General features: G+C 42.3%; 1 protein-coding gene across 6 annotated transcripts; it reads right to left on the reverse strand.

Annotated features, from left to right (window-relative positions):
• Positions 1-1,091: 1,091 nt before the first annotated feature.
• On the reverse strand, positions 1,092-24,507 carry LOC109102758 (msx2-interacting protein-like). Of its 6 annotated transcripts, none has more exons than XM_042749128.1 (15): positions 24,269-24,507; positions 22,281-22,601; positions 20,254-20,739; positions 18,673-18,830; positions 15,983-16,183; positions 15,757-15,908; positions 14,675-14,800; positions 14,423-14,536; positions 13,428-13,541; positions 11,996-12,096; positions 4,933-11,869; positions 4,756-4,848; positions 3,461-3,655; positions 2,562-2,720; positions 1,092-1,632 (listed from the first exon to the last, which is right to left on the reverse strand). In XM_042749128.1, exons 1-15 carry the CDS (start codon positions 24,349-24,351, stop codon positions 1,501-1,503), a joined length of 9,372 nt encoding a protein of 3,123 aa, XP_042605062.1. In that variant the 5' UTR covers positions 24,352-24,507; the 3' UTR covers positions 1,092-1,500. The 6 variants fall into 6 exon arrangements, with proteins under 6 accessions (XP_042605062.1, XP_042605061.1, XP_042605060.1 ...); XM_042749127.1 differs by having other exon boundaries at positions 18,673-18,833; positions 24,269-24,506; XM_042749126.1 differs by having other exon boundaries at positions 20,254-20,742; positions 24,269-24,504.
• Between the last annotated feature and the right edge of the window lie 1,093 nt (positions 24,508-25,600).

A 25,600-nucleotide genomic window follows, 5' to 3' on the forward strand; every position in this document is an offset into this window, starting at 1 on the left:
ACACACACACACACCGTGAACACACACACGGAGCAGTGAACACACACCCGGAGCAGTGAACACACACACACACACACACACCCGGAGCAGTGGTCATCCTTTGTGCTGAGGTGATGTTAACGCAGTGCTCGTGAACTGAGAGGCCAGACATGACTTCCTCCTCCAGCACTGATTATACACACTGTCCTGATCTCTCTCTCTGTATGCATGTACTGTACATGTGGAAGAATTGACAATAGAGCTTTTTGTTTTCTAGTATAAATATCTACAAATTCTTGAATCAGGATGCATTTACTTAAGTTAAATGTCTTTTTTTTTTCTTCAGAAAACAAGACAATATCTTATCTGAATTTTGTTAGTTTCTACTTAAAACAGGCAAAAATATCCGTCAATGGGGTGAGAAAATTTATCTTATTTAGCCTTTGATTATTTTTCTTACCCCACTGGCAGATACTTTTCCTTGTTCTAAGCAAGAAATAACTAAATTTGGTTAATATTTTCAGAAAACGACATTATATCTTAAGTAGTGCTGTCAAACGATTAATCGCATCCAAAAGAAGTGTACGGTGTATATTTATGTAAATATAAATACACAGTATACATTTCAGAAAAATTTTATATGTTACATTTATTTATAATATACATTATATGAATATAGGCATGCAAATACATGTATAATATTTCCAAATATATACTGCATCGTGTATTTAGATATACATAAATATATACACAGTACAGACACATTATGCAAACAAAAACCTTTCTGTATGCGATTAATCATTTGACAGCACTAGTATTTACATGTATATATTTATATTCATATAATTTATAATATAAACATAACATTTTTCTCTGAAATCATACGTGTGTGTAAATATACATAAACATACACCCATATAGTATGTAAACAAAAACTCATTTTGGATGTGATTAATCATTTGACAGGGCTACTCTTAAGTCGCTTACTTGTCAATAAATGCATCTTAATTTCAGAATTAGCAGATATTTAAAATGGATATTAATTTAAGAATTATTAGGTGTTTTTAACGTGTTTGTCATTTCTCCTGAATAAAGGCTTCAATGAAAGAGTGACAGTTATATGGATTTTTTTTTTATTTGAGTAAGAAAATTTGAAGTGCCCACATCAAACCCAGCGAAGAGCCGGCGGAGTATTTACATCACAAACACAGCTGATCTGAGTCGGGTCCGCAGCTCCGTCGGGTTTGGGTCGTCTGGCCAAGGTTTAAATATTTAAAATATTTACAGTCCGGCAGAGCAGAACCTCCATGATCCTGTTCGTCTGCTGCCGGTCTCCGGCGTCCAATCCATCCACGCCACTCGTTAAAAACACAAAGCATTTCTCTTACAATAACTTCTATGATTCGTTCATCAAAAAATAGACTCAAAATCAGCAAATGGGGAGAGAACGTGGCTTGTCCCTCGTTTCCATGAAGAAGAATGAAATCGCTCAATAAATAGAAAGACTGCAGACACATGAAGTCAGACGGAGGTGGTGATGATGATGATGTGGTGAGGGGTGATGGTGGTGTTGCTGAGGAGGTCCGGAGCGAGGCGCGACAGGTGGCTCTCGGAGAACTCGCACGGCGGGAAGATCTGCAGCACGTACGCAGGCTGTGTGAGGAGAGAGAGCCTTGAGCACAGGGTTCCTACACAAACTGCTACATTAAATACAAAGGCTGAATGTTTGGGTTTTCAAGCACTAAAATCAGAGATCACAATATCCTTACCATCTTTCAAATTCTAATAAATGAACGAATAAAACAAAACTGTACAAATAACGTGCAGCACATGCAAAGACTGCCAACTTCAACATCTGAAAGGATACTATGACAAAGCTATCGCTTTCCTTATTCAAAGTGATCATTTCATGTAAAAGCTGAACTAGATCACGCTCGTAGACACTAGGGGTGTGACAATACTCTTAGCTCACAAAATACAGATACTTGGTTCACTAGAACGAGACAATATTTTAATACCATTTTCAAGCCATTTTCAATGACAAAACATTTGTCTTTTAAATCACACAAATCAAAACAATGCAGTTGTATTTTGAAATATTGTAACTATTGTAGAGCCGTAACTAACAATTATTCTGGTAATAAAGTACTGATTATTTTGACAATTGAGTAATCTGATAGTTTTAGTAATAAAAATAGACCTAAGTGAAAAACAGGCTTTAGTATGACTACACATAACAAATACCTGTAGAGGGCGCCATCAGCCTGGAGATGTTTCACTTTACAGCGTGATTCAACGACATTTAAAACCATTTAATTTTAATATTTGGTCACACGCAAACTCAGAGCGAGGGTTTGAACTTTTACTTTGAAATCGTGATGTATATAATATTAATAATATTCTCCTGTGTTGGCATGGGTTTGTAAATGATTTACATTATAAATCTAGTGGGATAACGAGCACTGTTTTCCCAGATGAAAGTTAAGCAACACAAACTCGTATGCAGAGGAAGAGTTTGTGTCCCGAGCTGCACACTTGCAAATGAAATGAGAGCGGGGCTGTGTTGTGTGATGAGCGCTCACCTGGTTGGAGCCGGGGTTGGGGACGTTGATGATGCCGGCTGCTAGTTTGGCCTGCAGGTAATTGATGAAGGCAGATTTGAGCGCCTGCGTCTGGTTCAACACGTCCTCCTGGTCCAGACCGCACGGCATGGCCAGCAGCAGGCAGAAATCACTTTCCCCCTGAAAACACAGCATTTTCAGCCAAATAGGGTGAACACACCTTCACGGCAAACGGAGACGCCAGTGAAAAACTGTTTACAATACTCAAAACCAGTTTACATCAAAAGGCATAACACATAATTGAAGCTATATTTTTATTATTTTTATTCTGATAAAAACATCACAATAATCCACAATTAATCCACAGCATTCCAGTCCATCAGTGAACATCTGGAGAAGACAAAAGATCAAAATCCAGACACATATTTGTTTAGAGCTGTTTAAACGCTGCTTGATCTGTGCAGATTTCTCTCCTGATTCACACCAGAACACTTTTTCACTGGAGGAAAGTGTTATTATGGATTATAGACTCTATGTATTTGAGTTAAAAAACATCTTAATGCTGGATGTGTTTCATCTTTTGTCTTCTCCTGATGTTAACTGATGGACTGGAGTGCTGTGGATTACTTGTGGATTATTGTGATGTTTTTATCAGCTGTTTGGACTCTCATTCTGACAGCACCCATTCACTGCAGAGCATCCATTGCTGAGACACTGATGCAGTGCTACATTTCTACAAACCTGATCAAGAAAAACTCATCCTGATCTGGGTGAATAAATGTTAGAAATATTTTATTATTGTTTTGGATGAGCTATCCCTTTAAACCCATTTACATTTTTTATAGAACCGGCAGCCCTCTTGGACAATGCACCAGAATGTAAACTCTTGGTGGAAAAGCGAATGCTCTCATGTCACGTACCGTCATTCTGCGAGCGACTCCCTCCAGCTGCTGTGCCTCCAGCCTCATCCTCTGAACGATGCGCAGAATCCCTCCACTCTCCGGCAGAGGCAGAGAGCGCAGGCCCAGAGCTTTGTTTCCACACAAGAAGTGCAGCTGAACCGCTGCCGTATCGTTCTTCAGCGCAAGCAGGCCTTGCCACACAATAGGATATTTCTGTATGAACAGAGTTTATAAAACACAAAGTCTTAAGGGTCCAGTCTACTTTTGCATTCCCAATGCACACAGATGGTGGGAAATTAAGTGTTGTGTGGCTACGAGTCTGTTTCTGGTTAGTGGAACACGTTCATGCGTTGTATGAAATGAAATTTTCATTTTGCAAAAAAAAACTATTACTACAAAATATGGCCTCTGGTCAGTTTTGACTGCAAACAACAAGCGTGACTCCCAAATGAACAATACTAGAGGATTAAACTATAACCAATTAATGTTTTGCATTTCATAACTAACCCGTTTAATCCCAAATGTCAAACATCTTAACCCAGCTATTTTAAACCATTTGATCACATTCTAGGGATACTATTATGCATAAAAAACAATTACACAACACTAATAGGAATACTGAGATAAGACAAAAAATACATCCATCAATGTATTTCAAGATTTTTACTTTTTTGTAACATACATCAAATTTTTATAAGTATTAAAACATCAAAATTGTAACTTATTTTTAACATTTAAACTTTTAATTTAGTGCAATATTTAGTGACTGCAACATTTAAGTGCCTTTTTCACTTAGAAATGCGATTAGATTTATATGGTAGACCTAAGTTCACGGTTATCCCAGCGGTCACTATTGTGACCATCAACATGTTTACTCATGCTATGACCACACTCAACAAAACTCAATATGTGAATTCATATATTAATACTAGACACCTTAAAGATAACGTGTACCAAAAATCTTTGTCATATCTTTATGTTAACACTTTTACTAGCCTTTTGTTTTGAAGCTTTGATGCAGTCATCATCTTCTCAAGGTGCTAACAGGAAGTAAACTGCTCTGGTCATGTGACAATTTGCACTAATCATGTGACACTGCCCATACTTAATTGAGCCCATTTATTTGTTCCAAATTTGCAGGGAATGCACTAAAACCCCAGTCAGTAAGGTTTTTAGAGCTTTATAAATGAAAACCTTTTTGGGATTAAATGGGTTGTAGGGCCAGTAAAAATATTGGCAGGACAAGTAAAAACCAGAAGTAGTGGGTCGACAGAAAAAATCTCTTCTGCGTGTTATTGATGACAGACACTCACCGTCAGAAGCTGCACCATGTTCACAGGCTGGTGTCCAACCAACTCCACCTTAGACTCGGCTTGTGCCTGACTCGACTCCGGCTCTTGAACACCCTTCGTTTAAAATGGGAGGCACAAGCTTTATAAGTATAGCTGTTTAAGTTAATAAATATTTAAAAGTGATGCATACGCACTTACCTGCGATGGTGGGATGCTGTGGGTGGACTGGTTAATCCCCATTGGAGAATTCTCAGCAAACTGAGCGATGGCAGGCCGTAGGTTTGTATATATGGTTGAATATTCAGTGAAGGAAGCCGCAGTTCCTGCTGGAATCAGCTGAACTCTTTGAGGAGAAGCCATGGGAGGCATTGCACTACGGATCGCCATCATTCCCTCCTTACTGGAAGGTGACTGTGCCCTCTTTAGTTCTGACGCTTTCGAGGAGTCCTTCTCAGATACTCCCTTTGCTAACAAGTGTGGCCGAGGAGAAAGAGACGCCGCCATGCTGGTAGCAGTCGAGGAGGGCGGTATGTTCTCGGGGACGTGCCCCTGGTGTAACTCTGCAGCGGGGCGATCGCTCTGCTGGTGGTGCATGAGTACTCGCATGTCTCTGTTGAATCGATCGAGAGGTAAACCGCTGTGGAGAGCTCCACGATATTCTGCTGGTATGGAGTCTGATTTGAGTTGATGTTGTGGTGGTCTTGCATTGGCTGGGTTCACCTTGAGGACCATCTCCCTGTTCCCCACGGCCTGAGGAGACGTGGGTCGCTGCTGGCCAGGGGCCCAAGAGGAAGTGAGGCTCTCAGAGTGAATCCCATAGCTCATCATGGAGAGGGGAGGAGTGTTCACTCGTACCTCCCCCTGGGTGAGGTGTCCCATTGCGCCGACGCGGTGCGGGGACATCCTTCCAATGCTACCGTGAGTGTTGTGTGGAGGCATGATCACAGACTGCTCCGAGTGGTGGACTGTGGAAACATACTGGGACAGAGGGTTTAATCCAGGGGGAAGGACAACAGATACACCTTTCGGAGACGAAGAGCCGATAGGAGATGATACTTTGGCAAAAGGAGAATGAGGATGTCCGGATTTCCGTGGAGAGCGCGGCTCCTGCTTGGGCTGAATGAGTGATGGAGTTCGGTCTGTCGCTGTGCCAGCTATGAAGCCAACATGATTGCCTGCTGCCGAGGGAAGGTGTGGACTTATAGCAGGACTAATAGTTGGGACCCAAGCAGGTTTCTCCACGTTGAGAGACTCAGGTGCATCTCCCTTCTTAGGGTGCTTCATCACCATTGTGTATTCTGGATGGTAATTCATGACCTGTGATGGGCCAGGTGTTTGTTGCAATATTTTAACAACTCCACTTTGAACTGGAGCGTAAGCGGATTCTAATTTGTCCAGTGCAGATTCTTGCTTAATCGTGGAGACATTTGATTGGGGTTTTATTGAATGTCCATGATCTGAAGGAAGTGGGCATTTTGAAGATGGTGGCTGGGAGGCACTGTAAAGTTCCTGCTTGATCTGGGGCATTGACACCAGCTGCTGTGACTCTATGTCCACAGCACTGGCAGGTGGGATCTGGCTGATTTTGGCACTTATGCGCAGTGGCCCCTCCATTTTCTGGCCAGAATGACTCAGCACCACAACACCTTCTGACGTCTGAACTCTAAGTCCTGTGCTAGAACCTGTACTCAAAGATGTACTCTCCACTATATAGCGACCGGCATTTCCACCTTCCTCACCAACTGCTGGACCATGGTACGTACTGCTTTCCTCCAAGCTTGGCTGGTAAATCTGTTTTGGAGGCTGTTTATCAAGGAAGGGATTTCCAATCTGAGCATTTGGCTTCTCCTCAGAGTCAGGGGGATTGCAAACACGACTGATAACGGAGGTAGGAGTGGAAGCAATAACTGAAATCACTGACTTCTCACTGAAGATCTGTTTTGTTTCTGGTGAAGGTATAGAAGCAGGCTGTCGCACTACAGGTTGGGCTGAAACAGGGAGTTGTCTCTTATCTTGAGGAGCACCCTTGCTGGTTATCACATCTGGTGTAATGTCACTTTCCCTTAAAGGATGAGCGTGCATATTCCCAGATGTAGCACCCATTTCCAAGACTGGGACAGTTCTAGGCTTTGTGAGGATTTTGCGCAAATCAGCCGAGTTGGCGTCATGAGCAGGGGTGTCTGAGGGTAATGTAGGGGTCTCCATCGGGGCTACAGAGGTCAGCGGAGGAGAGAGGACCTTCGGCTGATTGAAACGCTCCGTTGGGGAAACAGAAAGCCTGCTTGGGTATGAGGACAAATTCTTGAGACAAGTTCTCGTTGGAGATAGTGAAGGAGATTGGTACTTGGAGGACGTTGGGCTTCTGCTGATAGCTTGAGAGGATTTTGGGATATCCATCTCAGTTTTAAGAGGCGACTCAGGTTCGTCTGGAATGTCTGCATTAGGAGCTGTTAAACTTACACGCTGCTTGGAAGGGGAAGTAATGACAACAGCTGTACTTGCTGGTGATCTTTCCGTGGCTGCTGGAAGTTCTGCAGGTACTGATTCCAGTGACTTCACAGGGATATTTTCAGCCTCTAAAACTACATCTTTAATGAGTTCCTTTTTGCTTCCAGCACCCTTTTGGCCTTTGCCCTTCTTTGAAGCTTTCGCTCTGCCTTTACAGCCTTTTCTAGGAGTGGTTACGGTCTCCTCCTGAACAACTGCTGTGCTAACACAGGTTTCAGATAGTTTTGAAGCAGGTCTAAGAGTCTGCACATCAGGATCAGTTTCTACAACAGTGTTCAGTCTGTTCTGTTCTGTGTTCTCTGATGTGATGGAATCTATAGCAGCAGCAAGCTCTGTTTCACTAGATGGATTTGCAGGCTTTTCTTCTTCTGAGTCACGCTCTGGTTCTTCAGCTATTGGACGCTGTGCCTTTGTCAGGTTACTTTTAAACTGAAGTGGAGGAGCATCTTCTGTGAGCTTGGCAATATTCTCAACAGCTTGCTCAAGCTCCAACTCTTGAGCCAGCGAAGCTACATGTGGCTCAATGGCTTCTGTTACGGCAGGCAAAGTCTCCTTTTCACTATTAGCATCATCCATGGCATCATTTTCAAATTTAGCTTCTAATACCTCATCCTTTGAGGACACACCAGGTGAGCTATTTTTGGGAGACTCATCAGTTCCAGGTTCTTCTTCACTAGTCTGAAGCATTGCCTTTACTTCGGTCACATCAAGACGGATTCTAAGGTTTTTAAGAATGGGAGGGTTTTCTTCAGTAATGAGTTTAGAACTTTCCGGTATTTTCTCCATTCTGTCTCCTTTCTTTCCATTTCCAGATGCTGATGCATTTCCTGGACTGACTCCTTTTTGTGTGTGGGGTGAATATTTGCCTTTACCTAATTTGGGAACCCCCTCACTGCTCGTTTCACTGCCATCCAACTCCTTAGACTCAGTTGATTTTGACCGTTCGACTTTGCCTGCTGGTACATCCTCTGCTTGGCGTCGATTCTTAGGGGGCCGTCCCCGTTTCAAGGTTGGTGGCGCAGCAACAGCCTCTACATCAGAACCTACATCTCTGTCTACACCACGCTTCCGTCCACCACGAGGCGATTCAGCATCTTTTCCGGGTTGCAGAGCGGTTTCATCTTCAATTGGTGTAGCATAGACAGAACGCACATTTCTACGTCTTGCCCTACCTGACTGTGAACTCTGCTCTGTACCTTGTTCCATTTCTATACTGTGCACAGGTGACTTACTTAATGACTTTGAATCAGGTGTTGTCTTGAACACCTCTCCTCTTGGAGAAGATGAACGTTTGAGCTTCTCTTTGTCAATGCGCTCACTTTTGCGGGTGCTTTGTTTGTCTGGGGTAGCAGGCAGAGTTGTAGTTACTGGTGTGGTAGGCGAGGTTTTGGCTCTTTTATTTTTTGACTTTGGAGGGGGAGACACCGCTTCTTCAACTGGATAATTATCAGCACATTCCTGATCGTCTGCATTAATAGATTCAGACTCAGGTGCCACAGGTGGCTCAGGTTCTTTTTCATGTTGCTCAGCAGGGATATGCGGGAGGGAACTTGGTGATTCAGAAAACATCACTGGAGGCTCAGCCTCTGGCTGTACATTATTGGTTGGCATTTCGTTGTTTGGGAGCTGTTCTGCAACTACTTTATTGGTGTCTTGAGCACTTTTAGAATCATCAGCCTTCAATACCATCTCCTCTGCTGGGATCTTTGACTCTTGGCATTCTGAAGAATTGGGTTCTGACAGTTGCTCTAGCAAAGGTTGAGCTGTGGGCTGTTCAGGCTCTTTATCTTCCTCCTTCATGGAAGAATCAAGCAAATTACAGATTGGAGTAAAAACACCTTCAGCTTCCACTGTTGGCAAGGATTCTTCGGCTGCTAAAACAGGGTGTGACATTTGACGAGCTTGAACAGGACTGGTCTGATGAATCTGAACAGGACTAACTGATTTAATCTCAGCTTGTCGGATACTAGGTTCAGTAGCATTTTGCTGCTGTGGTGCTTGTTCTTCCTCCGGTGTTTTACTTACTTTGGTTGCATCTATGCTTTCATCTTGCTTGGAATCTTGATGGCTTTGTTCTTTATTCTTCTGTTGCTGCAACCTTGTTAGTTCTAAAAAGCGGCTATGGAAAAGCACAACTGGTTCTGGGTCAGGCTGCCCTTCTGCTGGGCCTTGCTGAGAGTACAGATATCCAACGCCATGTTCAGGGTCCTCATGCTTTCTTTCCAGATGCTGAAGACGCCTTGAATCCTGCTCAAAAATAGAACTGTGCAAAAAACGTGACGCAAACAACTCTCGTCTTTCCTGTTCTTCTGGCTTTGGATCTTCTTTCCTGTCATCAATTTTGTCTTCAGACTCGCTTCGAATTTTCTTCTTCTTCATATACCATGAAGGAGTCGGTCGTGGTGTGGACTCCACCTTCTCTGTGTCCTTTCTACTTCTGAAACTGGGGAAGTGCGAATCATAATCGAGGAAAGACCAGTTGTCTTCCCTTGTTGAGGACAAAGACTTTGCACGCTCTAACAAAGCTTTAGTATCTGGAGTGATTGTCTGATCATCTGCGAAAGAACAGAATTTGTTTCTCTCTAGAGAGAGCGTCAGCTTGGACTCTGATAATCTGTCTGGACGATGTCTTTCAGAAAAGGATACTGACGTTGATGGAGCAGGAGAGTTAGGCTTATTTTCACGATCTTCTTCAGAGTCAGAGCGCACTTCACCAGGTTCCAAATCAGGCCAAAGTCCATAATCCAAGTACTTCCGATTGAGCCGCCTTTTCTCAGCGCTCTTTGAAAAGTCTGGTAACAAGTCTTGCTTTAGTTGGCTCTCCCAGCATCTTTGATGGTCGTCTTGTAAAGACGTACTCATCTTTGACATCTGCGAGGCGTGCATCCGTTTAACACTGAGCTCCTGATCTGTCTGAACATTATCCTCAGGCTTCAATGCTTCTTTTACTTCTCTCACAGTCATTTGAGCATGAGGGTCTGCATATTCTTCCTCTCTTTGTTGGGGGGCATGCTGAAACCTTGGAGAGTTTGTGTTATTCCACTCAAGTTCATCAGTCTTTTGCCGGACCGTTCTGTAAATCCTTTCTCTCTTAGCACTCATTTCCATCTCAAAGGACTCTTGTTTCTTGGTCTTACTTGGAGGTGAATTATCAGTAACGTCCTGTGGAGGCTTGCCGACCTCATGCACCAGGCTTCGATCCTCAAGATCTTCTGCATCTACACCTTGAGGAGTTTCTGGCTTTTCCGGTTTATCCTGCGGCTGTAGCTGTTGTCGTAGCCTTCGGTTTTGCTCCATCTGTTTGCGATAACTCTGTGAAAGGTCAATATTTTCTAGATGTTCATCCCTTACTTTATTGTCCTTATCCGAGGTTCCATCAGTTGAAAATAGTCTAGATATGCTTGGCCCAGGATGAGATTTTGAGTCCAAAACATCCACCTCAGGCAGTTCAGCTGACCTTACCGATGAGCCCTGAGACGTCCCTCTCATAGCGCCATCCAGCTCTTCCCTTTGACTATAATGAGAACCAATCCTGGATTTGGAGTGTTCTCTTTTTTGAGCCTCTTTCTCTGCTTTTACATCAATATCGGTCTCTTTTGCAAATCCTGCACTTGTAGCAAAGTCAGCAGGTTGGCTAATCCCAGAACCTGGATCCTCCTCCAGACGGCCCCGTTTCTGTCGTATTGCTTTCCCGCCGGGATCACCGAACCGTCTCTTTCTCGCTTCAAGTTTGACAGAATCTACAAGGGAGTCTTTGCCATCACTACCAGAGTCAGATTTTAAATGTTTCTTTGACTTTCCTTTGCCGTCCCTGTCTAAAGACTCACTTTTACACTGATCGAGCCGCTCTGCCTTTTGAGACTCAAGGCGTGTTACGTGGTCAGTAGAGGAAGGCTCTTTGTCCGCTTTTTGCTTCTGTCGTTCTTGACTCTCCACATCTGAAACCTTAACCTTCCCAGATCCCAAATCCAGACTCGCCTCTCTATCCGCTTCAGAAAGAGGTACACCGGGAGACTGCACTTTCCCTCTCCTTTGCTTTGCTTTCTCTCCCTTCTCTCGGTCAGCTTTCTCCTTGCGTCTGCTGCGCTTCTTGTTCTCTGCCCCACTTACACGCTCTGCCTCGGCCTGCTCCATTTCCCTCTCCAGTCCTTCCGATTTGAATTCGACTGGCGATTTCTCAGGCTTCTCAAACTGAGCCGGGGTTGGAGACAGCGAGCTGCAGCTTCCCGATCTTTCAGAGGAGTGCCTGTACACACGTCGTTCAGCGTCTCGTGACACGCGATCCGACGGTGAGGGTGAAGTAGAGGGAGTCAGGGGACGCCGCTGATGAGACGGGCTCCATCGGCCTCGCTCCGCCTCAAAGCGCTCGCGCTCCCGTTCCCGCTGGATATAGCTGTACTTTCTGATGTCCTCAAAAGGGTCTCGATAGTCTCTGTATTCCCGTGGGTCCTCGTGATAGCGGGGATCGTAGTGGTCTCCTTGGTAGTGATCTAACTCTGCATAGCGGTCACGACTGCGACCGGGGTACTCTCGACGGGGGTCTTCAGCGTAAATGCCAGGAGTCCTTACATTCTCATAATACGCCCGCTCTGTGGAAAAGTCATGATAAGGAGTTCTCCGTTCGTCCCTGACAAAATGAAACGAGACCAATATTTAACATACAATATAACCAACTGCTTAAAGCTAAGCAAACCATAGCCAAAAATTATGTAAATTTATATATTTGTTTTTCCCACTAAAGGCCAGTGCTCACCTCCGATCTGAAGGAATATCATAAAAATCACGGATGTCCTGCCCTGATGCCTGCATAGATCGATAGAAAGCCATTTGACTCTCTTGACTGGCAAAATCAACCTGGACAGAGAAAACAAACACATTATATAACTGAATAAACACAAATAGCTATATATACACACATTAGGGCTGGTAAGCAATTAAAATGTTTATTAATTTAAGATGTGGTGATTAATCTACTAGAAATTACTCCCAAAAGAAAAATTAAAGTCATTGTTGTGTAAAGCATCAAACAGAAATTACAAAAAGTAGCTTGAGCAAGAAATATTTTGTTTGATTTAACAAAATTTATTACATGTACTCTTTTGGATCATGAGTTAATGACAAAATTTTCATTTTTGGTTGAGTGAACTATACCTTTAATAATTTTTATTATTACTATGACTATGGAAATATTAAATTATTTCTTTAATAAAATAATACTCTACAAATAAACTAAAACTGCTAGTAGATGGTGATAAATATATCTTAATGATTAAGTCAGAGTCATTTATTTATTAATTCATTTGATTCGTTCAAATGGCTGATTCATTCAGGAGTGAAGTAAATGGTTCTTTATGAATGGTTCACTGAATCATTAGGCTTGTTCGACTTGAAGCGGATCATCACCATTAGATCTATCAGTATGTCAGTTTTTATGATTGTTGGTTATGGTGATGAAATTGTGATTTTTTTGTATTTTGTGGTGGATGTTTTATATGACAGGTGAACGTGTAAGCAGGAAAAAACCGCATGGATTCCGATTTTCTCAGATCGGATTCAGGCCTCATTCATATGTGGTAATAAATCGGATATGAATCGGATACGTGCATTTGCGTGTGCCATGTAAGCAGACAAATCGGATATTCCCCAGTAAATGCGAGTCGTACGTTATTAAAAAAGTGACGTCAACTCAGGAGGACACCGCCAACTGAGATCACATGACTTATTATAGGCACGATGGAGGACGAAGGATACACACAGTGGAGCAATGCGGAGGTTTCATGTCTTTTAAGTCTTTGGGGCGAAGAGACAGTGCAGGCTGATTTTTTTGTTGACTTTTCAAAATATTGTGGAAAGCAAAACACTGTATAATTTTATTTGCATCTGCATCCATTGTATTTCGTGCTGTTTTACTTCCTTTTCTGGGTCAGAACGTCTACGTTTGGTAGTTTCAGCAGTGTATAGTGTAAATGCAAAAATCGGATACGGGTCACTTTTAAAAGATGATGTAAGCGGGTCGTCAAAAAAAATCAGATATAGTCAGAAAATCGGATTTGGGCATCAAGACCTGCAGTGTAAATGCAGCCTGTGTGACATCAAAGTCCTGCGAGAGCAGAATCTCCACACTCTAGTTAATGAATGGGAAACACTGTATATAAATATATAAACATTGGTCAGTCCCCACATACCTTAATTTTGTTCCCTCCTATCTTCCATCCTTTGGTTTCTCTAACAGCTGCTTGGGCAAAATCAGTGTTGTTGTACAGAATAAGAGCCATTCCTTTTAACCTATCAAACACAACCTGTAAAAGAGGCCAGAAGTTAGTATAACTCCAAGCAACACCAGTAAAATCTATATAGTCAAGGCTCGAAACTGCGACCATTTTAGTTGCATATGCTCCCTAAATTTAATGTGTGCGGCCTCAAAATATATTTGGATGCATTTCTGCGAGTGCAAATAATTGTTGAGGTGTGACCCGTTTTCATCTCTCTACAAAACGTCAGCTAATTACTGCACCGTATGTGCCTGCTGTGAGCTCATACAGTGACCGGTCCACCGTTCTATCACATAATCAATTACACTGCATCTTTACGTTCTTACGTTCAAAGCAGATTTTAGGCTGGTTAACATTAGCCGTCAATCACTCCCTTTCACTGCGCTCCGTTATCACATGACAGGGAGCTAACTAGTGCAGAAAATATAAAGAGATGAGGAGACAAGATGAAAAGAACACTATTAAACAGGGCTCTCGACACTAACACTTGAGTTTTTATATTTATAAAATAAAATAATAGATGAAGCACACATTTAATAAAAATGGCCTTTATAAAGGTAAAAAAAAATGTCCTGGGGTAATTATTAAAAATATGCATATTTACATGTCAAAGCTGATAGAACCCTGATGAGAATATTGCTTCAGAATAAATTATATTTACAACCCCAAAATCCTATGTATTCCAGAAAAGCAACTTTTACTCAGAAAGTGAATGACAAGGCTTAAAGTCGAGCCCTATATTTATTTATTTATTTTAGTTTAGTTTAGTTGTGGTGCTCCTAAATTTTTGCTGGTGCTCCTAACTTTTTGAAGGTGGGCGCACCAGTGCCAACAAGTAAAAAAGTTAATTTCAAGCCCTGACAGTGCATGTCAAACATTTCCACAGACTAGAGTTCCCAAAAGTCTACCTTGACCACCGGCCCGTATCGACAGAAGTGTCGTGTGAGGTACTGTTCTGTGATGTTCGAGGTCAGGCCGTCTAACCACACACACGCTGTTGGCATACTCTTCCCAAAGCCAAGCTGTGACACAGTCAGAAATACACATCAGAAACCGTCCAGTCTGATCTCACTCTAACATACAATACTGCTGTCATCCACACATAATATAAACATGTTTTATGAGAAACACTTTGGCAAGAACACGCAAGTAATAAATACCTTCAGTCTGTTGGCGCCGAGATACTCTCCGTCCATTTTCTTAATGGCTTTACAAACACTGGCGATATCAGAGTACTGAACAAATGCGTACTGAGGAACACCGTTCACCCTCTTGATATCGATATCCTGAAATACATCAATACAAACACATGCTTTAGAAGATACAGAAACCAATACATTTCCACTCAAAGACAAGAATTCCCTCGCGGACAGAATTGTTTGGACTGGTTTTATGGCATTTTTGTTTTTTGGAGTTAAAATGTTACAGAAACCACACCAGAGGAGAAACTCTGACATTGAGGAAAAACTTGTAAAATTAGGTCTGCAACATCGACTCAATCATTAAGCCATAGACTGCGGAATGCTTTTCATGATTCATCGCAGCAGCCGTAATCGCAATTAATCCCGGTACAGTACTACAGCGAGAATCAAAGTTACGCATTCTTTCTTTGCGTGAGCATTTGCGGCGGCATTATGCAAATCTTCCCACATAGTGACGTAGAGATGTGCGGGCGTGTTTAAACGAGGCGTTTTAGGAGGGAGTGGTTGACTCTTAACTTTGATAAAGAATATCTCTTTAGATTTGAGACTTTAGTCTTTGTAACTTTACAGATCTTATCTATTCATGAACAGCTTGTAACACTCCAAAGAGAAAGGAAAATATGAACCTGCATTATATGTCTTTACAATTCAAGATTTCTCAGACATACCAGATTTATAAAACCTACATAGTCATCTCTAACAAAACAACATCGAGATAACATTACTTCAAAAAATAATTTTACTTGCATAAACTTTAACTTTCATGCTGCAATGGTTCATCAATAGATGCACAGAATCATGTTGATCTAACAGAATTTAGTCCCATAAGTCTCTTTAAACAAGAAAAAAGTAAAGAATCTTCACTAAAGTACTAAAAGCTATGCATTTGAGAAATGTTTAATTATTTCTTCTGGGTGTAAATGGACCTAAATGCATTTAGGAAGGTTAAAACTCACATTTTCAGTCCAGAAATGTCTTCTCCAAGACTTAATTTCAGCTCATAACCACTAGTACAGATTATGACAAACACGGTAACGTACCACTATCTCCCCGAAGCGTTGGAAGACGTCGAGTAGCTGCTGATAGTTGGTGGTCTTCTCCAGGTTTCCGATGAACAATGTACGAGTGGCCTTGGGGTGAAACTCATCGATGCGTCCGTCCAGGGGACGAAACTCGTTCTCGCTCTCCGTCTCTGTTGGAGGCAAACACGTCAGGATTTAGCATCGACGCACAGCTAGCGCTAGAGAGTGACACACTGAGACCCACCGGGGCCGTTCCAGGCCGTGACCTCGATCAGCATCCCGAAGAAGAGCTTCCCCTTGGACACGCCGAGGGCCTTCTCCTGGTCCTCCTGCTGTCTGAAGAACACCAGGCCGTAGCGCTCCTCCGACGCGCCGTGGATCTGCACCGACGTCACTTTACCGTACTTCTTAAACTCATGAAAGAGCCCGTCTTTCAAACTCGTATCTGAGGAGAGTAAAGCACAGAGTTCAGAGACAGACTGCCTAAAATCTCTTACAGACGTCTGCTTTAAATGATTAACACTTTACATTAAGATCATGAAAGGCACTTAAACTTGTCAGTAATCCAACCAAATCTCATGTTTGGAGATGAAAACAAAATATCAGTATCCCTGATTAAAATTAAAGGGTTAGTACAGTCCCAAATTAATTTTCTGTCATTATTTACTTTGCTCATTTGTTGCTGGTGACCTAAATCTAAGGTCTTGGGAAGCATGTTTACAGTTTGATATCTGAAGAATTATAATGACCTGCCTCATAGAAATTGGTGGAAACGTACTCAAACTTGTTCCCTTCGAGTTCAAATGAGTCAGAATCTCCTCGGGTACAGATATTTTGAAAAACGTGAAAGTTTGACACACAGGTTGTTTGGTGGCCTTAAAGGGTTAGTTCAGCCCAAAAGGAAAATTCTGTCATCATTTACTATGTTTCCATCCTAAGTTATGAGTTAAACTTGTGTGGAAAGTTGGAATACAGCATAAAACATTGGCGAATAAAGCACCGTTTCCATCTAGTGTGTTGAAGAGATCAAAAGAGTCACTTCCTAAACTTCCTAATCAACTTATGCTAAATCTCACGAAGGAAAATTAAATGTCCTGCAGTAGAAGGCACTGTATATAATAATTTTGTAATAAAATATACATATAAACAAATACATATACATATACACACACACACATACATATATATAAATATCACACACTATATATATTATATATTGTTTTAGTGTATATATATTATATAAAACAATAAATTACAAGCTTCAGAGCACACAGATGAAACGCGGTCATGCTCTCGACTGGAGATTTTTCTGGTCGACTAGTCGTCGTTCATTTGAAGCACTAGTTGACTAAATGCATGTTTATTAATAAACCTTTTAAATCATAATAATTAGCCTTTAATTGCCTACAATGCCTAAAGCGCTCAAACACACTCATAAAGCTTGCTACAGCACACCGGCAGAAGTAATGATTAGGAATGTGTCTTGGGAAAACAGTAAGAAGGCTGCATTAACATTTTAATTCTGAGCATATTTGTTTTCCATTTGAATTGGTTCATTTGAAAGAGACATTTCACTCTCTATAGATATATTTTTTTCCTATCTGTAAGGCAAGTATATTTCAGCTCCACACAGACATGTGAACAACGCACATTTCTCTAGGTTAACATTAGATTGGATGGCCATGTAAAGTTGCTGTAACTTACATATTTCAAATGATAAGTCATATTTGAGGTCAATGAATGATAGGTGAGCGTTTGGAAGTCCTGCCCAGTGTACTACCTCATAGACCAGCCATTAATGATCTGCTTGACTTCACCTATGTGGATTTTTATTTATTTATCTTTTCTGCGACTAATTGACTAATAATATTTTGGTGGACCAAGGCTCTTCTGGTTGACTAACTGTTAGTTGACTATTAGGGGGCAGCCCTAGGTCATGTTTTCATCTTGCTGGATGAAGGACCATCACCTTCAACTCAACCTTGCCAAGACAGAACTGCTTGTGGTTCAAGCAAACCCATCGTTTCATCACAATTTCACCATCAAGTTGGGCACATCAACCATAACTCCTTCAAAAACAGCCAGAAACCTTGGAGTTATGATTGATGATCAGCTGACTTTCTCAGACAACATTTCTAAAACTGTCCGTTCCTGCAGATTTGCTTTATTCAACATTAAGAAGATCAGGCCCTTTCTTTCGGAACATGCTGCACAACTCCTTGTTCAAGCTCTTGTTCTGTCCAGGCAGGACTATCGCAATGCTCTCTTGGGAGGTCTTTCAGCCAGTTCTGTCAAACCTTTAAAATTAATTCAGAACGTTAGCTAGATTAATTTTTAATGAGCCGAAAAGAGTGCACGTCACACCTCTGTTTATCAATTTGCACTGGCTACCAAAAACTGCTCGCATAAAATTCAAGGTATTGATGTTTGCCTACAAAACCAGCACTGGCTCTGCACCCCTTTACCTAAATTCATTACTTCAGACTTATGTGCCTCTAGAAGCTTGTGTTCTGCAAGTGAACGTCGCTTGATTGTTCATCCCAACGAGGCACAAAATCACTTTTACAGACGGAAAATAAAAAAAAATTATCATGGGTTTGGAAAAACATGAGATGACCGAATTTTAATTTTGGGCTGAACTAACCCTTTAAGGAATCCAAAAACCTACATGTTTAAATTTTTACATTTTTCCAAAAATCTGTACATGAGGAGACTCTCAATCATTGGGACTCGAAGGGAACTAGTTTGTCTATGTTTCCACCAATTTCTATGAGGCTGGCCATCCTAATTCTTCAGATGTCAAACCTGTAATCATGCTTCCCATCACCAACGACAAACGAGCAAACTATGAACAAAGCATGATAACTCCTGACTGGTTTGTCGTGGACTGAGCTTCTGTTCAAGGAGACTGAAACACGAGCAGTAAGCGGTCACCTGTGGATCGCGTCGGGAGGTTCTGGACTCTGATGCCGAAGCTCCTCCGCGGCTCGTCGGAGTCCAGCGTGAGGACAGGAGGAGCCGGAGGAGCGTGTGTGGCCGTCGACTGCACCGAGCGCGCTCGCGATCCTTCACTGGAGCTGCTGTTCGAATCACTGCTGAAAGAAAACAAGAGACGAACCCAGTTCAGACAAACCCACTGCAACCCACTTTATTCATCAAGCTCAGCACCACACTTAAATACAAAAAATATTATAAATAATATAAGAAAAATATTGATTTGTAATGTATGGTATTTAAGTGTATGACTACAAACTGACATTATAACATTATACAGTGACCTCCGCTAATATCGGCATCCTAGCAGGGCTCCAGACTGCAACCAATTCTTCGCATTTTGCTATCATTTTTTCTGCCTGTGTGATTTAATTTCGTCTTCGAGTGTAGAGCCTGGTTTATACTCGCCGCGTTAACACGAGCACGGCGGTGCACACAGCAAAAATGGCGCCAATACTGAGGAAACGATGGTTTTCAAGCTAAAGTAAAGTAAAAGACTGCTTCTTAAACCAGAGAAGGTGAACATGTTTTTTTTTGTGGGGAAAAACCTGCAAGCACTGTCACCGACGGCAAATTTAGTTTTACTTTTCTTTTTGTTTTCATTTTGAAAAGCTTGTTATCTATGGTTCCAAAGAAACAGGTTCCAAAAAACTGCCAAGTGGGTGCATTCCTGCTCTACTAAAAATAAAAGATGATTCAAAATATCAATAAATACTACCACTGTATATAAGAAGTGCTGAAATAATATAGGTTTTTAGTATTACTTTTTACACTTAACTAATTGTAAGTTTTATTTTACACATATCCCACAAGACATCATTTTGTTTCAAATATTTGGGACATAAATACAAAACTGCACTGATTATCAGATCATGTCACATATCTTGAGGCTGTTTATAGGGATTACTCTGCATGCAAAGAACAGGTTTCATGTTCTATTTTGAAAAGAGAATCCAAGTGTAAAATGACAGTAACATTACAAATGTACTCTATAGAATATAATACTACATTTTTTACATAAATAATATTGTTCAGTTGACTTAATATCCTTTGTGATTTTTAAAATTTTAACAAAATCCAGAAATAATTAAAACAGAATATCATCCCAGGTAAAAAAAAAAAAAATTACATTTCCATAATATACTTAAAGTGTACTTTTTTTCTAGCTAATTTTGTACTTAATATACCAAAAAAGATTCTTTAGTACTTGAGAAAAACATAAGATCAAAAAAGTGTACTCAACTGTGCTATTTTGGGACACCATGAACATAAACTAACATGCGCTTTTAACATACTATCTCTGGGTTTAAAAATGTATTTAGTCACCACTTGTAGTACACTTGAGTGTGTGAAAGATGGGTTCAAGTGTACCACAAGTGGTAACTAAATACATTTTTAAATAGTACAAAATTAGTGCGCAAAAATAGAGCACTTTAAATACATCATGGAAATGTAGGCTACTTTTTTTTTAAACTTGGGATAACCCAATACAAAATCTGGTTCTAAATGACTGTCGGATACCTGCCGCTGCCGGTGCTGCTGGTGCTGCTGACCGAATCGGAGCTGGAAGACGGGCTGCGCGAGTGTGACCGCGGGCCCCGGCCAGGAGACACAGGCACTCTTTTGGGCGAGTGGGCAGCTTTAGGAGTCTGTCCCGTGCTCCTCTGGGGCGATGGGTGCCGTGACTGTGAAGAGTGTGAGGACCGGCTCCGCCGATGGTGGTACGTCCGGTCTGTGCGGCGGCCTCGGTCCTCACGGTACGGGTCGCGCCGAGCCGAAGTGGAGATAGTGAAAGGGTCACGGATCCGAGGCTCGAAGTGCGACTCCGGCGTGTCGAAGCCACCGCTGATAGTGCTGGCGGCCGGGCTCGAGCTCACCCCAGAGGCGAACATGGTACGGTCCCGATAATATTCTGTGTTGTAGTGCCGCGGCCGGTCGAAGGAGCCGCTGCGCTCGTGGTGTCCGTACGGACTGTGATCGTACGCTCGCTCCCTGCTGTCCGAGCCGCTGCTGTGAGAGAGACAGAAAGAGACACGACAGAAAAGGGAACACACACACTTAGAATCAAACCGGATCCGTGGCAAGCGCTAACTCAAGAACTCAAGTGCACCTCGTCGTCCAAAACCTAGCGGGCCAGGTTGGGAAGCCACAGTTTAACGAGCGAAATCACAAGCACGCGTCTGGTAGACTGAACTTGGCTGAGGCTCTAACGCGCTTCTAAACGAATCATGCAGTGATTCGCTGAACGTTTAACTCTGGTCAAATGAACCATGCTGGCTATCTGGCTCTGAACACTGGAGGGGAAATCAGACAGAAGAGCGGAAACACTCGGACGAGGACAGAGGGGTTAATAATAGCACAAGGCTGTAGGGTTAGTAAAGAGCAGGGGTTAAGAGAGGGTGCATGTCTAGGTTAGAGAGAGAAAGCACAGAGAGGTGTAAGGCAGGGCAATACCAACCTTTTCAGAGCAGTAACTGACCCTAAATATTCCCAATACAATATAGGAGGAATTTTGTGTGAGCCAAAAACAGCGATGGCGTGAGAGGAAAAAAAACGACGATACAGTCCCACTAAGCAAAAAGGTTCTTCGTCCAAAGAGGTTCGCGTCAGGCCATCCATCTCAAGACACTACAGGAGACTTCAGGAAAAACAGTCTAGAAAAAAGGAACATATTCCAAAAGGAATAAAACAAATCTGTCCACTGGAGGACTAATCCGAACGACAAAAACACAGCTCTGTGGGACAAAAAAACAAAACGTAATTCCAGCACATCCCAGAACGACTTCTACCGTACATCCACTGGAGATCAGGTAATCCGGCAAAGCCTCCACCTACACCTGTACATCCAACGGGAGGGTAGATCCGTGGGAATCTTCCCCTGACCACGTCTTCTGGTCTTCAAGGCTTCGTAAAGGTATCCAAGCGCTGGCGACACGCGGTCTCTAAGAATGACGTGCGGTGACAAGGAGGATGGAGATGATGAACCCTGACACACTTACTCCTGACTCCAACGGAGCGCGGTTCGCTCCTGAATCCACGGCAGTGATACACATCCACGGCATGACACACAGTTAGCACAATGATCAGGTGGGTGATGGGATAGTCGTGCAAGGCAAATGAGAAGGGACAAAAAGCTTCGCGACAACTCGTAACTACGTTCCGGTTATAAACCTTGCGTTTAATCCGTCATCGGCACGTACTTCCAGAGAGCGCTGTTCCAAGGCGGCGGGGTAACATCCGAGATTCTGCGAACGCCTAATATCCAAACTCACCCGTTACGTCTCCGCCAGCCATCGTAATATCCAAACCGACCGGGATATTCTCCACGTGGGTAATATCCAACTATGGCTCACACAGTAATCCCACACCAATCTAATCCACTCATTCATACACGAGACAAGGATTAATAATTCCGTGTGCAGGAAGTCAGGCCTCGGAGTGCAGAGGGATCCCTAGAATCTGGAATATTTTGTGTTTAACCCAACCTCAACCCCTGTATCTGACACCACAGAGCCCCTGTAGTGCAGAGGGAGCCTGTGTCCACTTACCCGTCTAGTCTGCGTTCATAGCGCCCCTCTCTGGTGTGGAGAGACACCGGGGGCACGTACACCGGCCCCACGGCGCTCCTCGAGAACCCCGCAACCTCCCTTCCGTGACTGCTAGAGGGGCTGGGGTCCTCCAGACCCCGCACGGCGCTGGGCACTGAGCCCGGCTCATTGTAATCTGTGCGAAGGTCCCTGTCCCCCATTTTGTTGACCGCGTTGTGCGCCTTCTGGGCGCTTTTGATGTCAACGAAATCCACGAAGGCTGCCACACCGCCCTCGGAGCCGCGCTTGCGCAGGACCTTGACGCTCTCCACCCGGCCATACCTGTGAAGAAGAAGAAACCAGGCGCTGTAAAGGTCATGTGATCGTCAGCTACATTATAGATCAACGTAGGGCTGCGTGATTAACCGAATGCGATACGATGCGAATCTCGTTAGTAAAGCCGGTTCTGTGATCAGTAGTAAATCTCCATCAGCTGCTTTCAGATGGAGCAGCATTTACTACACAGAGCCGTAGTTCACTGACAAGCTACGAAAAAGATAAAAATCACACAATTATGAAATCGAAGTAATCATTCGCGATAATGATAGCTGTCAAGTGGCCTTCGGATGGAGATCTAGTACTGATCACAGAACCGTGCTTCACTGACTAGATGCTCATGACAATTTCAGTCTTTGCCTCATCGCGATTGCAATTTCATTGCGATTTATCGTGCAACCCTAGATCAACCTAAGAGGAAGTGTGGCGTTTTAAATTTCAAAACTCACTTTCTGAACCCTTAAGCCCCGATCACACTAAGGACGATAACTATAAAGATAACGATATTAGCGCCCACGCCAGAGAACGATATCGTCAGGTTATTCCATCCTTATTCTGAATAAGCCAATATTATGATTAAGGTGTTAACATGAGTTGCTTTTAGAATAATCCTTTCACGTTCCCGTTTTACGTGTTATAGAACAAAGATCTATTAAAGGCACACGTCATTACGTCTCCACGCAACGCCGTCCAACGTCTCCTCCACAATTACACGAATCAACATGTAGTTTGTTTTCGTTACTGTGCAATGTACAGTTTTGGGTGTTTCATTTTTAATTTTAGGACAGCTTCAAGTGCAGTTAATTATGTGTTGTGCTATACGTGCAAAAAGACAACAACGGTGCACCTTTGTTTGCTATTAAAGGTTGACCACTACCGAAAAGTTCTACACGACGTTAATAGTGTGATTAATATCTGTACTGCACTGATAATGTGACTGAAATAGGAGTATACTGCATGTCTTAATTCGATTTGTGTTTACTTCGAGTATGACTTTAGCTGGATTAAAGTGATCAAAAACTTTGTTTACATAGTCGATTCTTAATCGTGTAAACATCGGAATATTGTTGTCCGTGTAAGTGTACTATCGTTAAGTTCTTCCACCAGCGTGATTAGACGCTCTCCGAGCCCGTTCACACTAGATCTCAAACCGATTTCACAACGGTTTAGCGGTTTTTCCACAGTACACTCATTCAGTTCACTCAACTGAAACGGGAGTACAGCACTTCGGTTTACTTCAGAGAAACAGCGGAATCGTGTAATTCTTTCTCGATCGAGTTTCTGTTTCTTCGGTCGGAACCGGTTCAGCGTTAGCCGCGAGCTAAGCGCTAACAGACACAAACACTCGCTGTTCTCCGAGTGAAAGCGCGATTTATGCGACGTTTCCTGACGCGTGAACAACACACGGACGGTTTCTGTGAAAGTCAGCACAGCTTCCACACATTAACCCTAAACAGTAAACGAAACTAGTCAGCAGTGAAGCTAACTGCTAAACTTGATCGCGTTCGCTGATCGGAGATGATTTCGCTCGGTTTTTGATTTCTAGATCGCGTCCGCGGCTCGTGCCGGTGTTTTAAACGGCTCTCTTCGGCGGTTCGTCGCTGGTTTTCCGCCATCGCGCGCTGAGGCGGTTTGTGTCCGCGCCAGGCCGCGTTGCTTCTTGTGTAACTCACCGTTTAAAATGCTCCACAATCTTCTCCTCGCGAACATGTTCGGGTAAATTCCCCACCCAGAGGTGTCTGGTTTCCCGAACCATCCTGCGTCGTCCGCGTCCCGTTCATGCACATATATGCGCCTTCGCGTCGTTTAATCTCCGAGCGTGAGGTAAAATCCGCTGCTAGCGCGCGTGACGTGAGGAAGAAGATCTCTCGGCCCTGCGCGTGCACGAGCGGGAGCGCGCAGAGAGAGGAGCCCTCGGCGGCGAGCACCGCAACCCTGCGCGCCACCGTCACTGTGACGTCAGAACACTAGCGCTGACTAGTAGCTGGATTCCGAGAGTAAATTACATTTTAACATCCTGTGAACCAGGAATTATTATTATTAATATTTTTTTGGAAAAAAAAATTATTTTTATGTCATTACATTGTTTAGAACATAAGAATAAAATTGTTAAAAAAATTATATATATATATATATATATATATATATATATATATATATATATATATATATATATATATATATATAATTATAATAATAAAAAAAATTGAAAAAATTGAAAATTGATATTTTATTCATATGTTATGCTATGTCCTCGGTAGAGGACACCGGGACTCAATTTAATATATATATATATAGGCCCCGAATGAGCTTGCATATACAAAAACAACAGATTTCGGATTTTTTTTTTTTTTTTTTTAATACCAAACTTTGTATAAAGATTATTCCCAAAGTTATAACAGAATGATTTGACGTACCATTTTTCTTTATGCAAAATGTGTGTTAAATGGCCATAAACGGTTTAGCATAATATACAATGTATCTAGCCTATAAACTGTATCTAATTTGCATAATTTGTAATAATGGGAGTAAATAATTGCCAAGATTTTCATAATAATATCTAATATTTCATAGGAATATTGAAATATATTTTCTTTTCTTATTCATTTGTTGTGTCTCCCAAAATAGTCCGGTGTCCTCTACTGAAGGTCATATTCTGATCTGAAACCCCATAACATTTTCCTGAGATGTTGATGTATGACACACAGTTTAAAAATGAGTCAGATTTAAATGATAATTACATATTTCCATAAGAGTTAATGACATTAATGTCAGTCAGAGGGAGCGGTCTAAAGCTCCAGTCACTGGTTCTGTCTGAAGATCTGCTCTTCACTCAGATATAATGTCCTCATGTGAGCAGGGTCTCAGGAGGATAAAACACTTCTAATCAGAATACAGGTCCTTTTTATGGATTATATGATTGCACAAAAGCAATAAATGATTGATAATTCTCCCTAATTGCTCTTTTAAATGTTTCTTTCTCAAATCGGCTGCTGCGTGTGTAC

Source organism: Cyprinus carpio, chromosome B22 (assembly GCF_018340385.1).
Source record: "Cyprinus carpio isolate SPL01 chromosome B22, ASM1834038v1, whole genome shotgun sequence".
NCBI classification, from domain to species: domain Eukaryota; kingdom Metazoa; phylum Chordata; class Actinopteri; order Cypriniformes; family Cyprinidae; genus Cyprinus; species Cyprinus carpio.

Excerpts from the sequence above, each read along its gene's own strand:
- LOC109102758 (XM_042749125.1), bottom strand. The coding sequence starts at position 24,351 with ATGGTTCGGGAAACCAGACACCTCTGGGTGGGGAATTTACCCGAACAT. Across the intron at positions 2,721-3,460 it reads GAGTCGCTCGCAGAATGACG|GGGGAAAGTGATTTCTGCCT; the intron begins GTACGTGACATG and ends CTGTGTTTTCAG. Across the intron at positions 1,633-2,561 it reads CCAACCCCGGCTCCAACCAG|CCTGCGTACGTGCTGCAGAT; the intron begins GTGAGCGCTCAT and ends CTCCTCACACAG.